Below are 12,817 nucleotides of genomic sequence, written 5' to 3'. Positions count from 1 at the left end.
AAGTACTTCTGTTGAAAGGGAATCCGTGTCTTGCAGCAGTATTCTGCTGTAATCTGCTATTGTACTGGTACCCTGCTGGTGCAGAAAAAGGTTTCAGGAGAACATTACCATTTGACAGTCTTAAAACTAACTCTCATCATTTGGCAGACTTGTCTCAAAAGACTGGAACTTGTAGGTGTATCCAGGGGCTGTAGATTGTTTCCCTGAGCCCTACTCTCTTCCCTGGATACAGGGAATCTGTCCCCGCATATTTCACAACATCCCTGCCCCATCCCTCTGTGTGACACTGGTCTCCAAGAGTAGACACATAAGACTGAAAGGGACAGAGTGGGAGAATTCCGGACCCTCGATGAGCTTAAATTCTGATTGAGTGGTTTTTCCTGTTGAGTAGGACTTTGTTATAGAGCTCTCTAGGTTTAGTTTATAATGATTATAAACTTCAATTATTTCTTTGGAGCCATGAAGGTATTTTTCTTTGTTCAAGAGGATTTAATGACATTAAATTTCTTGTGTTCACATTAGAACCTACTCAATCACTAACAATTTATCCAAATCAACATTTAATTATTCTTTCAAGTTTAGGGTTCCAGTGGCTTCTGTTCCAGGTATGTTGATCTTGGCTGTGATTTTAGATGTGCATTTGCCTCCACACTGAGTGGTGATTTAGTGTACTTAGATTAAAGGTGTCTAAATATAGGGAGGATATATCATAATTGTAGTTTGGAACAATCATTATTATTGACAATTCTGCCAAGTTTGATTCATAGATTAAATTTAGTTAAAATACAAGTATTCTAGTAGAATTTTTTGCATATATTAACAAGATGATTCTACCAAATTTATTTAAGAGAATCACCAATTATCAACATGATCACGAAGAAGAAAAATATTTAGAACTTCCAAACTACTGTTCACCAAAAGAAAGCATAAAAAAAATGAACATAGAGGTCACAGACAAGGATAGTTGACACACATATATGTGGATGTTATATATTGCACATGTAGATAGTGTACAAATTTAATAAGAAAAAAGGCTTAAACATTTTTTAATATAAGAGGTCTAAATGGCCAAGAAACATATAAAGTTTGTTCAAAACTGTTAGTCTTCAGAGATTTGGAAATTAAAACCTGAGTCAAGACAGTGCTATTTCATCTATTAGAAATGGAAAAAAAATAAATCAGTGTTTTGTTGATGAAGGTAGGAATTCAAACAACAGGAACTTTTGTAAAATACCACTTAGAATATGAATTAATAAAAGCACTTTAGAAAACCATCTGTATCTATTAAAGCTGAACATTTATATTTTCTATGACATAGTAATTGGATTCCTGGGACTGTATCCAATAGAGTGTCTATGCTTACAAAAATAAATATTTAAGGACACTCATAGAAGCTTTAATCTTGGTAGTCCCAAACTGGAAAGGAGTTCAATGTCCAGAATGGACAGCAAATAATAGATTCATACCTTGTGGCATATTTCTACAAAACAACAGTAAGGGACAAAATACTGCCATCTTCAACAATGCAGGGAAAACTCACAAACTCACAGACATGATATTAAACTATCTATGCCATCCAGAAAAGAGCACCAACTATACAATTGAATAAACATTTTTCAACAAAGGGCAAAAAGAGCTAGGTGTGGTGGGGTATGCCGGTAATTCCAGTGGCTTTGGAGGCTGAGGCAGGAGAATTATAAGTTCAAATCCAGTCTCAGCAACTTAGTGAGGCCCTAAGCAATTTGGCAAGACTCTGCTTCAAAACTAACTAACTAACTAACTAACTAACTAAATAAATAAATAAATAAATAAACAGGGCTGGTGATGTGCCTCAATGGTTATGTGTCCCTGGATAAATCCCCAATACCAAAATAAATAAATAAATAAATAAATAAATAAATAAATAAATAAATAAATAAAGGACAAAAAAGAAAATTCTGTCTCTTTAGAGCATGAATGCATCCTTTCAACTTCATCTTTCTTTTTACTTTTGCTCCACTACTCCTCTGTAGGTTACCAGTTTGGTTGGTTTGTGATTTATTCTTCCTTTTTTTCCCCTACAAAATTAATCTGATGTTTACTTTCTTTTCTTTATACTTTCTGGAAAAAAATAATAGCATAGACGAGTATTTATTGCATTTTCTTTTCACTTAACAGTATTTTTTTTTCCTGGAAATAATTCCATATGAGTTTAAACATATGTTCTTTTTTCATTTTAAATTTCAAGTGTTTAAAGGTGGATGATACCTTCTTCTGTGTTCCTTCAATGTTTTAAATTGCAAATAATGTACAATGAATAAGTTCGTTCATATGTTTATTTGTATTCTTAGAGGCGTAACTTTAGAAAAAATATCTGAAGAAGCATTGACAATAAATAAGTTTACACATTTTTAGTTATTGTGAAATAATCTATTGGTTCTCTATTGCTGCTGTAATAAATTACTATAGTTTGGAGGCTTAACAACACACATATAATATTTTACAGTTTCATAGGTCAGATGCTCTCCACAGCCTTGGGAGAGCTACATCCCCTGTGGTGTAGTCTGTAGGATACTCTAATTCTTTTCCCTGTCCAAGTTCTTTCATTTATGGGTCCTTGACCCCTTCCATCTTCAAAGTCAGGAGTGAAATATGGAGTCCTTCTTATACTGCTATCTTTCTCATTCTCTGCACCAGTGAAAGGATCTCTGCTTTTAAGTTCTCATGACAAGATTGGACCCACCTGGATAACAAGATAATTTCTCTATGTGGTTAAGTTCCATAAACATAATTATATCTGCAAAATCTCTTGGACCATGTAAACTAATAAACTTACATATTATACAAGTCTCCCAAAGGCTGATGTAGTAAAGGTTTGGTCCCCTAGTTGGCATTATTGGGATATGATTAAATCTGTAAGAGGTAAGACCATCCGGGTATGGCTGTTCATGCCTCTAGTCACAGATAATCAAGAGGCTGCTCCATTGACTCTCTTTTGGGTCACCTGAGCTCATGACCAGCCTGGGTAATATGGTGAGACCATATCTTAAGCAAAAGTAAACACAAAAAACCTTGAGGCCTAATGGAAGGTCTTTAGCTCTTTTAGGTCAGTGGAGGCATGCTCCAGAAGGAGTCTGTGGGAGCCCTGCCTGTTCCTTTACCTGTGCTTGCTGGTCATGAGGTGAGTAGTTTTGTTTTACTATGTGCTCTGTCTGATGTGCTGGCTTGCCATGTGTACAGAGCAATACAGACAACAGATCATCAACTAGAACCTCCAAAATGGAAAGCCAAAATAAATTTGTTTTCTTTAAAAATTAATAGTCTCAGGTATTTTTGTTATAGTAATCCAAGCTCACTAACACACTAGGTTATCCTTTTTAAATAATAACTTTATTTTATTTATAATGTGATACTGAGGATTGAACCTAATGCCTCACATGTGAAAGGCAAGCTCTATACCACTGAGCCACAACCCCAGCTCCTAGGTTCCTTTGTTGTAGAGGACTATTATTCTCCTTACCACACATTTAATATGGATTTTATCAATTTGCATTCTCATGAGCAAGGCACAAGAATGGGTATTATCTAAGAGCCTCACCAACAGAATACACAGTCATATTTTAAAATGTTTGCCCATGAATATGCGAATGGTAGCATATAAGTTAGTGCTGATTGTTGGATCTCTTATTCTGAGTGTGGTTAAACATCTTTTGTTATATTTAATTACCAACTTTTAATTTAGGTTAAATTTTATCTTTTTAGTTATTTGCCATTTTTGTGTTAATACAAGTTCATTATATCTTAAAATAAAATAATTTTATCTTCAATACCTGTTATGTGTATGTGTTTCTCTTTATCATTTGTTTTTAAACTTATGATTGTGATGTTGTTGTCTCACACACACACAAACATCACATACAGACATAGACACACATGCACACAAATAAAAATACATATAATTCTACATACAAACTGCAATTAAATTGTAAATTAAAAACCAAACTTCATTTTTTCTTTTCTTTTTCTTGCTTTCAACTTTTGAGTCAAAGTCCAAAAGCCTTTTTTTAAAAAATTTTCTGTATGAATTCAGGTATTTTCTCTTCTTTTCTATGTGGGCTCTATATTTTTGTTTTGAACTCCAATGTAGTTGAAGGTGATTACTTATGTGTCATGAGAAAACACAGATTTTCTTTATCTTTTTCTTTTTAAATCTTTTTAAAGTGACCAACTATTTTCTTAGGTGTTGTCTATGAGAAGATCTATGTGGCATGTATCTTAGCACATGCTGAATGTGCATACTATCTAACTCTATGTTTGAATCTTATGTTTTATTTCTTTGAGTGTTTTTTGGTCATGCATTGTTATCATATTGTTTTCATTACAGAGAGGCCTTTATCATGGGCTTAATATCTTAATATCTAATATCTAGGACTAGAAATTCTCTGGATTCTTTTTATATTAGTGTTTTCCTTGTTGTTCATACATATTTATTTTTCGTATGAAATTTGGTGTTGATTTGCCTATAATCATTGAAAATAACAAGCTTATAAGTACTTTTATTGAAACTGAATTAAAAATATAGATCAATTTGGGGGAAGTCTACATCCTATAATATTGAATCATCCATTCAATGAAGAGGGGATGTTTTCAGTTCTCTTGAATCTACTTTTAACTCTTTCAGGACTTGAATCACCTAATATGATTAGAAAATTTCTTATTAAGTGTAGTGTGAAGTATTATACATTATTTGCTCCTTTTGTGAGTAGAGGTTTCTCTATTTTGTAGTATCTTACTCTTTTATGTATATGATAATCATTGATTTTTATAATAGTTTTATATACTCTTGATTAATGAATTATTTTAATCCTTGAGTTAGTTTATTATTTATTCTTCAAGGATCTTTGGAGTATGCATCATATTGTATGCCAATAGAAGTAGTATTTTTTTTCAATTCTATTTCCAACTCTCACTCCTCCATTGATATCTCTTGTCCAACTGCATTACTAATATCTCCAGAACAAATTGTGATAGTATATATGTTAAGCAACTTTGCCTTTCTCCTAGAAATACTTCTGAGATTTCACAGTTAAATAAGATACTGATTTTAAGAATTGCATTATTATTATCTATCGATTTCTATTTTTAAGTGCACATATCAGAAATGAGTGTTGACATTTGTTAAAATTTTTACATATTTATGAAAATAGAATTATGATTTTTGTTCTTAAAACTATTAATATAATCATTATATTAATACCTAATATTGTTACAGATTTTATTATTAAAATATATCTCATTTCCTCATGTATTATTTTATCATAGTATTGGATTCTATTTGCTAATATTTTATTTAGTATTTTTGTAGACATATTTATAAGTAATATTGGTTTATGATTTTATTTTTGTTTATGTGCTGCCTTTACTGAAGTTAAATAAAAGGTACATTAGTTTCATATTCATTCTCAATGCTCTGAAACAATTTATTGCATAAGGATTGTATCTTCAAAGCTTGGGCTAAATAGTCTTTGAAACTAATGCAGCTTTTTGGATTTCTGTATGTGTGGGTATTTCTTACTATCTCTGTTTCTTCTCAATGAGTGTTAGGGTTGCTAACTCATTATTTAGTCATAGAGAAAAATGAAATTATCATTTGCAGCAATATGGTTGTAACTGGAGGACATTATATTAAGTGAAATAAGTCAGGCGTGAAAATACAAATACCACATGTTCTCACTTATATTTGGAAGCTAAAATTTGATGGCAAAAAAGAAGAAAATAGAAGAGTGGTTTCCAGAGCCTGGGAAGGGTGTGGAGAGGGAGGGATGGAGATAGGATGGTTAATAGGAACAGGGATTCTGTTGGATAGATAAACAGCTCCTAAGTTCTATAACACAGTAGGATGATTATTATTGACATCAGTTAGTAGCTACTTTAAACTAGTAGAGAGAATTCAAACATTCCAAAGACAAAAAATGCTTAACATCTGAAGTAATAGATATGCCACTATCCTGATCCAATCATTTCACATTGCATACAAGTTTTGAAAAAAATATTATTAACCTCTATATGTATGCATGTTATATGTCTGGTGGATGTTGCTACAGTACTTTTGGCATTTCTAGAATGTAATGTAATTGGAATTAGACAGCATGCTCTTTTTCTAGATAGGTTCTTTTACTTAAAATATGTAGTTGAGATTCATTTATATCTTTCCATCCTGACAGATTGATTATTTTATTACTGAATGCATTGCATGGAGGTACTGCTTACTGGTATATTGAAGGATATTGCCTCCAGTTTTTGAAGTTATGAATGAAGTTACTATAAATTTTCACATGCAGATTTTTTGAGTAGCTAGTTTTCATATTAGTTGGGTAAATATCAAGATGCCCTCTATTGAACTACATGGTAAGAGTGTGTTAATTTTTTTTTTACAAACTTCCAAATCATCTTCCAAAATGACTATAACACCTTCCATTCCTACCAGCAATGAATGAGAATTCCTATTGCTTCTTTATCTTTACTGACAATTGGTGTTATCAATGGTGGAAAGTTTTTACATTCTAATGGGTGTTTAGTGGAATCTCATTTTTATTTAATTTTCATATATTTTAAGTTTTAGTCTTTATTAATCACTTGGTTATAAATGTTTGTTCTATATGTGGTGTTTTCTTTACACACTATTTACTTTTTATTTTTAGTATTGCAAATTTAGTAAATATTAAATACTAAATTTCATTATAATAAATAGTACATATTTATTATAATGAAATTTAGTATTTAGAAAGGTTTTGGTGGTTAATTGTTGCCCAATGATTCATTATATATTTTCTTTTAAAAATGTATTAGTCAGTTGTTTTTTTAAATTTTCACTGATTTGACTCTTTTTAATGATAGCCATTTTCTGTCATCTCTTATTGAAGTATCACGTATCGTTTTACCTTTCCTCCTCCCTTCTTTCATATTTAATTGGATTGTTTTTACTTTTTCATGCCACATAATGTCTACATAGTATTCTTTTGTTTTTATCTTTGGATCAGTCTTAGATTGAAAAATAAACATGTTGAAATCTCAATAGCAGGTAACTAAGCTTCCTTAGCTAGCTCTGCTGAATCTTCAGTTGGTTGTTCAAGAGGGATACAAGAGTCCAATATTACCTAGATTCTTGCAATAGTTAAAGCAATTTCTTTTCACAACAACCTACATATTTGAATGCTTGGTTCACATTTTCTCTCCTTGTATTTCTTTGAAAATGTTGAAAAAATAGATGCTTTGCTCTTTGAGCTGCTTTGGAGCAGTTTGACAAGGATCTAACTGTTGTGCCATTGTAAATTTTTGATCTTTTCCACGAAGCCCGGAAGATTATTTTTTTGTGTGTGATTTAAGTCCCTTTTTTATTGTGAGAAAATATTAATAACATAAAATTTACTATTTTAACTCTTTTAGGTGTATGTTTTAGGTGCTTTAAGCATTCACACTGCCATCAACTCTGTCCATCTCCAGAACTTATGACAAAGGTCTTGAAAAGATGGCTTTTGAGTCAATCTCACCAGGTAATTAATAACTATATCAGCTTCTCTATGTGGGCCTTTTGATTTCAGAAACTCTCTTTGGAATGTAATTTTGAACACATTCTGTTGCATTTTTTTTTGCAACAAATTCCACTTACATGAGTAGTATTTTGGTCTGTCTTCCATTTTCATCATTTTTCTTTTTTTGACTTTCATACACAAACTCATCCTTTTTTATTACATTCCTGCTTTTACCCAATGCAATCTGTTTTTCTTTAGTTGTCTTGGAATCTGTTCTTCATATAGGTATGATTTAATGCTTATATGGGTTTCCTGAATTTAAAAGATCTTTTTCTCTCTCTTTTGCATTTCTATTCTTCCACTTTGAATTGCTAATTCATGAAGGTTTTTTTTCTTAATAGTGCAAAATCTTGTTGGATAATATTTAACTCAATATAGTATTTTGTTAAACCTTTCTACCTCTCCATCCCCCTCCCCCTTTCTCTTTGGAATTATCAGTTTAGTACTTTAATAATCTTTTTATTGTAGAACTTTGTGTAGATGAAGACTGCTGGCACTTCTGAATCTGTGCATGGAATGGGTAATTGGGAGTTCATTATGAGGTCTACCTTAGGGTATGTCTTCCTTTTTTAATGTATCAAGTATTATTATTCAATCACTATTCTTTTTTTGCAGAGACAGGATTGGTATTTTGTGCCTTGGTGTTTTTTCTTAGAGTCCTATATTTCCCCCTCACACTTTGATTTCTGCACTATAGAGTTATTAAAGGGCATCCTCTCTTCTCTTTACATTACTCTTTCCAGATTGATCATCTCTCCGAAATTGCCTGGTTCTCCCACATCTTTTATGTACTGCCTTGTGGTCTACTCTGACCTTACAATTTACTTTTTAAAAGTACTATTTCCCCTTATTCGAGCCGTTTTTCCTGAAACAATCTTCCTTTCCCGAGGCAATCTTTCCCATCTAGGGCACTCAGTTCCCTTCTTCTTGCTTCTGGGCATCCATTTTCCCTTGATACTGCTTGGCCCTTCACGCAGGGCTAGGGAATCAAAATCAAGAAATTTTTCCCTCAAATTAATGCTTTGACTTATTTCTTTTTCCCCTAATTTGAAGTCTGTGATGGCCTCCATCTTAGACATATTTTCAAGAATAGAATTTGTATAGTTTCATATTTTATTTTTTGGCCTGTGTATTTCTTAGGGAATATGTTGGGAGATCCAGACCTATGGAGCTGCTATCACCACGCTTACCCAGGAATATCAAGATGTAAGTTGATTAAAAAAACTGAATTTCCAGCATTGTTTTTTTCCATTTCAGTTTAGATAATGTAATAGATCAGAAGGTTATAAGAACACTGAAATAGATGTATCTTCCTGATGTCAAGCAGTACTTTCAGAAGAATGCAACTCCATGAGATCCAGCAGGCAGAGGTTATGTTATAGAGCCAAGGTCCTCCCAAAAAGAGCCCCCTGAAGGGCCACGGAAACTGGGTGGCCCTTGGTAACCAGTTCTTGAGATCACACTGGAACAATTTCAAACATGTCACTCAGAGAAGGCAAGAGTTTATCAGTGGGATAGGAAAAGGGAAAAGGTCACACTTGGAAGGGACAGTGGGTTCTTTCAGAAAAAATAGGGATGGCACACCCCACCTGCATTCCAATTCTATGGGGGTCCCAAGGCAGTTTCCAGAGAGTCCTACCAGGTCCACTTCCGGACTTTTGCCATCAGGATGGCCTCAGACTTCAGGTCCTCACTGCACATGATCTTGCCCAATGGAAGGGTGACATGTTAAACATCCAAGGCACCTGGGCACTTTGACCCATGCTGACTGGTTCTAATTGGATTCGTTTCTTACAGATTTTAGTGGTCACGAAGGCTTTGTTTCTCATAATAGTATCTTTCAGAGTTGTGGAAGATCTTGTCTGTGCAAAGGTCATAAATTCGCTCAGGAAAACTGGTCTTCTTACAGAGTTTTAGGGATGTGGCTGCCACACCTGCATTTCTCCAGCACACAACAGGTTGCTTCCTGAAAAATGTGCCATCTCCTATTGACTTAAGCCGGGCAGGGCTGTAGGTAAATTGCTTTTGAAAATTAAAACATGTGGGAGTCAGCACAGTGTGCCCAGTTCATAGAATTATCCCTTTAACCTCATGTTCCCACTGCTCATTATCTGTTTGTTATCTATCAATCACACCAATTTTTTTTTATTTTTATGAAACAATAAACTTATTAGTAAGTCAACCCAAAATATAGTACCTTCTCTATTTCAGCCAGAAAGGTTACAAAAGATGTAATCATAATAAAGAGCCTTGATCTCAAGGGGAGCTACTATAAAAGAGAAGGTAGGTAAACGATTGATTAGTATTCTAAAATCTGGTGCAATAAAAGGATAGAATGATGTCCAGGACTTCCAACAGCACTCTGAAAGCTTTCCTAAGTCAGGCTGAGGTAGATATAGCTGGAGATATGCTTGAAATATTCTTGAAGTAGGTGGCACTTGGCCTATGTTTGGAAGGATGGGTTGGAATAAGGTGGGTATAGAAGTATAAAAGAGGATTCTCGGACAAAGGAACAGTTCCTATCAATTCTCAAAAGCACACAGTAGGTTGATGTCTTATCATGTTGAACTATAATAAATACAATCACTTATGTTTGGGATAAAAGCAGCTATATGATAGATTGTAAGTGATCAGAATAGAGAAATATGTTTGGCAATGAAAAAAAACTTGCTTGTGAATTTAAGGGGTTTAATCATTTTTCTAATGACTAAGAGATATAAAGTTTGAAAAATGATCAGACTTGCTTTCACAATATTAATTTTGGCTGATTATAAAGAACAAATCAGATGAATGACGACCCCCACTCAGTTCAGTACAATGAGTGAAAACGCTTACATTGATTTCAAATAAAGTGGCAAAGAATTGAATGAAGTGATAAGGATGAACCTATTTGATATAGTGCAGCTGAATATCATTTGTGTGATTCACCTGATGACCCAATAAGTGAATAGCAATGGGCAAGGTGAGAGAAATGCTGATCAAATAAGAGAGCAGATTTCAATATCACAACTAAGCATGTGGCTGGAGTGACTGACATACAGACAAGAGGCTGTTTTGGGAGAAAGGAAGAGTTTGCTATTACCTGGCATGGAATTTGAATGCAGTTCTAATGATAAAAAGCTAATAAACAGAATAGTGAAGCTGATGTTTAGAGTGAAGCTGATGTTTATAGAGGACTTTGAAATATTTTAAATATTGAAAACAATACTTAATTAAATTCCCTGAAGAAAAGGTATACTTTGATTGAGAAAGCAAAGATATGCTTTTTTAAGGTTTTTTTTTTTTTTTTGGAGTGGGGATACCAGGGATTGAACTCAAGTGCACTGAGCCACATCCCCAGCCCTATGTAGTATTTTATTTAGAGTCAGAGTCTCAACTGAGTTGCTTAGCACCAAGCTATTGCTGAGGCTAGCTTTGAACATGTGATTCTCCTACCTTAGCCTCCTGAGCCACTGGGATTATAGGGTTGTGCCATCATGCCCCACAAAAAAATAATAAACTTTTCACATTAATGGATGAATAGGAACTGGGAAAGCTAGTGAGGGAATGATAGAGGAAGTAATCAAATATTTGCCATAGAATTTAAAAGAAGAAAGTCCCACAAAAAATTGAATGGAGGAGGAAGGCAGTTGTGTCAAATGCCAAGTTCAAATGAGTCAAAACAAAAGGTTTCCTCTAAATTTGACTCTCTGGAAATCCCTTGTGACTTTATGGGTGAGTACTCCCTGAATATCATGGACAGGAGACCTTGGGTTCTGGGAATGATCAATAGCTAAAACAATCAGATGCAAATGCGAAAGAAAGCATTTTGAGGTTACCCAATTACAGACCACTGGAAGCCATCACCCAGGTTAGACCATTTTAATGAGAATGGCAGCCTGGCCTCTGAAGATTCTGGAATCCTTGTTCATGCTAGAAGCATTTTGTTTTTAGGAATGTAAACTCATTAAAACATAATAATTACCACTAACAGTTCTTTAATAAGAGTTTGGATACTTTGTTTCGTAAGAAAAGAACAATCTGAAGGAATTCATAAGCTAAATTATTCTTTTATCTGGAAATGAGGTCACCTGTTGTTGTTGACCACACCCACTACTGAGGGTATAAAAACTTTCTGGGACACTAGAGGACACACACGCAGATACATCTCCTTCGTTGTCAAACCAACTCACCACTCCTGACACCATGAGCTACTACGGCAGCTACTATGGTGGCCTGGGCTATGGACATGGCTGTGGCTGCGGCAGCTTCCGCAGACTGGGCTATGGCTGTGGCTACGGAGGCTACAGATATGGCTCTGGATTTGGAGGTTATGGATGTGGCTCTGGATTTGGAGGCTATGGGTATGGCTCTGGCTATGGAGGCTATGGATATGGATGCTACCGCCCATCATGCTGTGGAGGATACAGAATCTCTGGATTCTTCTGAAAAGCTAGCTGATTCTCAGACTCTTCCGCCACACACCTGCTTCAGTGAGGAAATGCTTTTCTGGATGTAGCAGAAACAACTAATATTTGTTGACTTCAAGCTCCAGAAGGCCCCGTCACCAATTCTAGTAGAAACTGGAATCTTCCCATTAAACCAAACTGTTCCCCACTAGCATTTCTTGTGACCATGCCTGACCTATGTTTAAAAATGATTTTTAATAAATATGTTTCACTGACCTAGCAAACATGGCTTCATCCATTCATTTCAAATTGGAATTTGGTATTTCCATCAGGATGTTAGATTTTTTTTTTCTCCTGAACTGATGTTTTGTTTCAACCATAAATTTAATTCAGTATGTATTCTCTACATGTCTCCATGTGCTGAGTAACATTCTAAGGGCCAAAGATATCGGAGAACAAGATAGAAAGAATGTTGCTTTCTTATGTTACTTCTCATTTGTTTTCAGTGATTTTTGTGCTTTTTATAATAGAATTCTATGCAGTATCACTTTTATGATTTGGTACTAAATAACTAATTATGATTTTTATTTTAGTAAATATGTTTGTGTTCTGAGGATTGTTATGAAAGGACAGTGAATCTATGGTGACCTCGGAAAATAAATTATAAATAAATATGAATTTGATGCAAAATATTATTTATAATAATGTATAAGGTGCCAATACTGATATAAAAAGTTCCATGTACACAATGTGGCATTTTCTCTTTTTTTTTTCTTTTGTTTTCATTCTTTTATGTGGTTTTCTTTATTTTTCTAATTTTCTATTTTTATTTTTTTAAGCATCAGAAATTTGTTAGTT

General features: G+C 34.0%; 1 protein-coding gene across 2 annotated transcripts; it reads left to right on the top strand.

Annotated features, from left to right (window-relative positions):
* Nucleotides 1–11,756: 11,756 nt before the first annotated feature.
* On the top strand, nucleotides 11,757–11,999 carry LOC113176290 (keratin-associated protein 19-6-like). 2 transcript variants are annotated; one of them, XM_026380755.1, is made up of 2 exons: nucleotides 11,757–11,880; nucleotides 11,935–11,999. In XM_026380755.1, exons 1-2 carry the CDS (start codon nucleotides 11,757–11,759, stop codon nucleotides 11,997–11,999), a joined length of 189 nt encoding a protein of 62 aa, XP_026236540.1. The 2 variants fall into 2 exon arrangements, with proteins under 2 accessions (XP_026236540.1, XP_026236539.1); XM_026380754.1 differs by having other exon boundaries at nucleotides 11,757–11,999.
* Nucleotides 12,000–12,817: the final 818 nt, after the last annotated feature.

Source organism: Urocitellus parryii, chromosome 2, assembly GCF_045843805.1.
Source record: "Urocitellus parryii isolate mUroPar1 chromosome 2, mUroPar1.hap1, whole genome shotgun sequence".
NCBI classification, from domain to species: domain Eukaryota; kingdom Metazoa; phylum Chordata; class Mammalia; order Rodentia; family Sciuridae; genus Urocitellus; species Urocitellus parryii.
This window is presented reverse-complemented; position numbering and strand designations above follow the sequence as displayed.

Excerpts from the sequence above, each read along its gene's own strand:
- LOC113176290 (XM_026380754.1), top strand. The coding sequence starts at position 11,757 with ATGAGCTACTACGGCAGCTACTATGGTGGCCTGGGCTATGGACATGGC.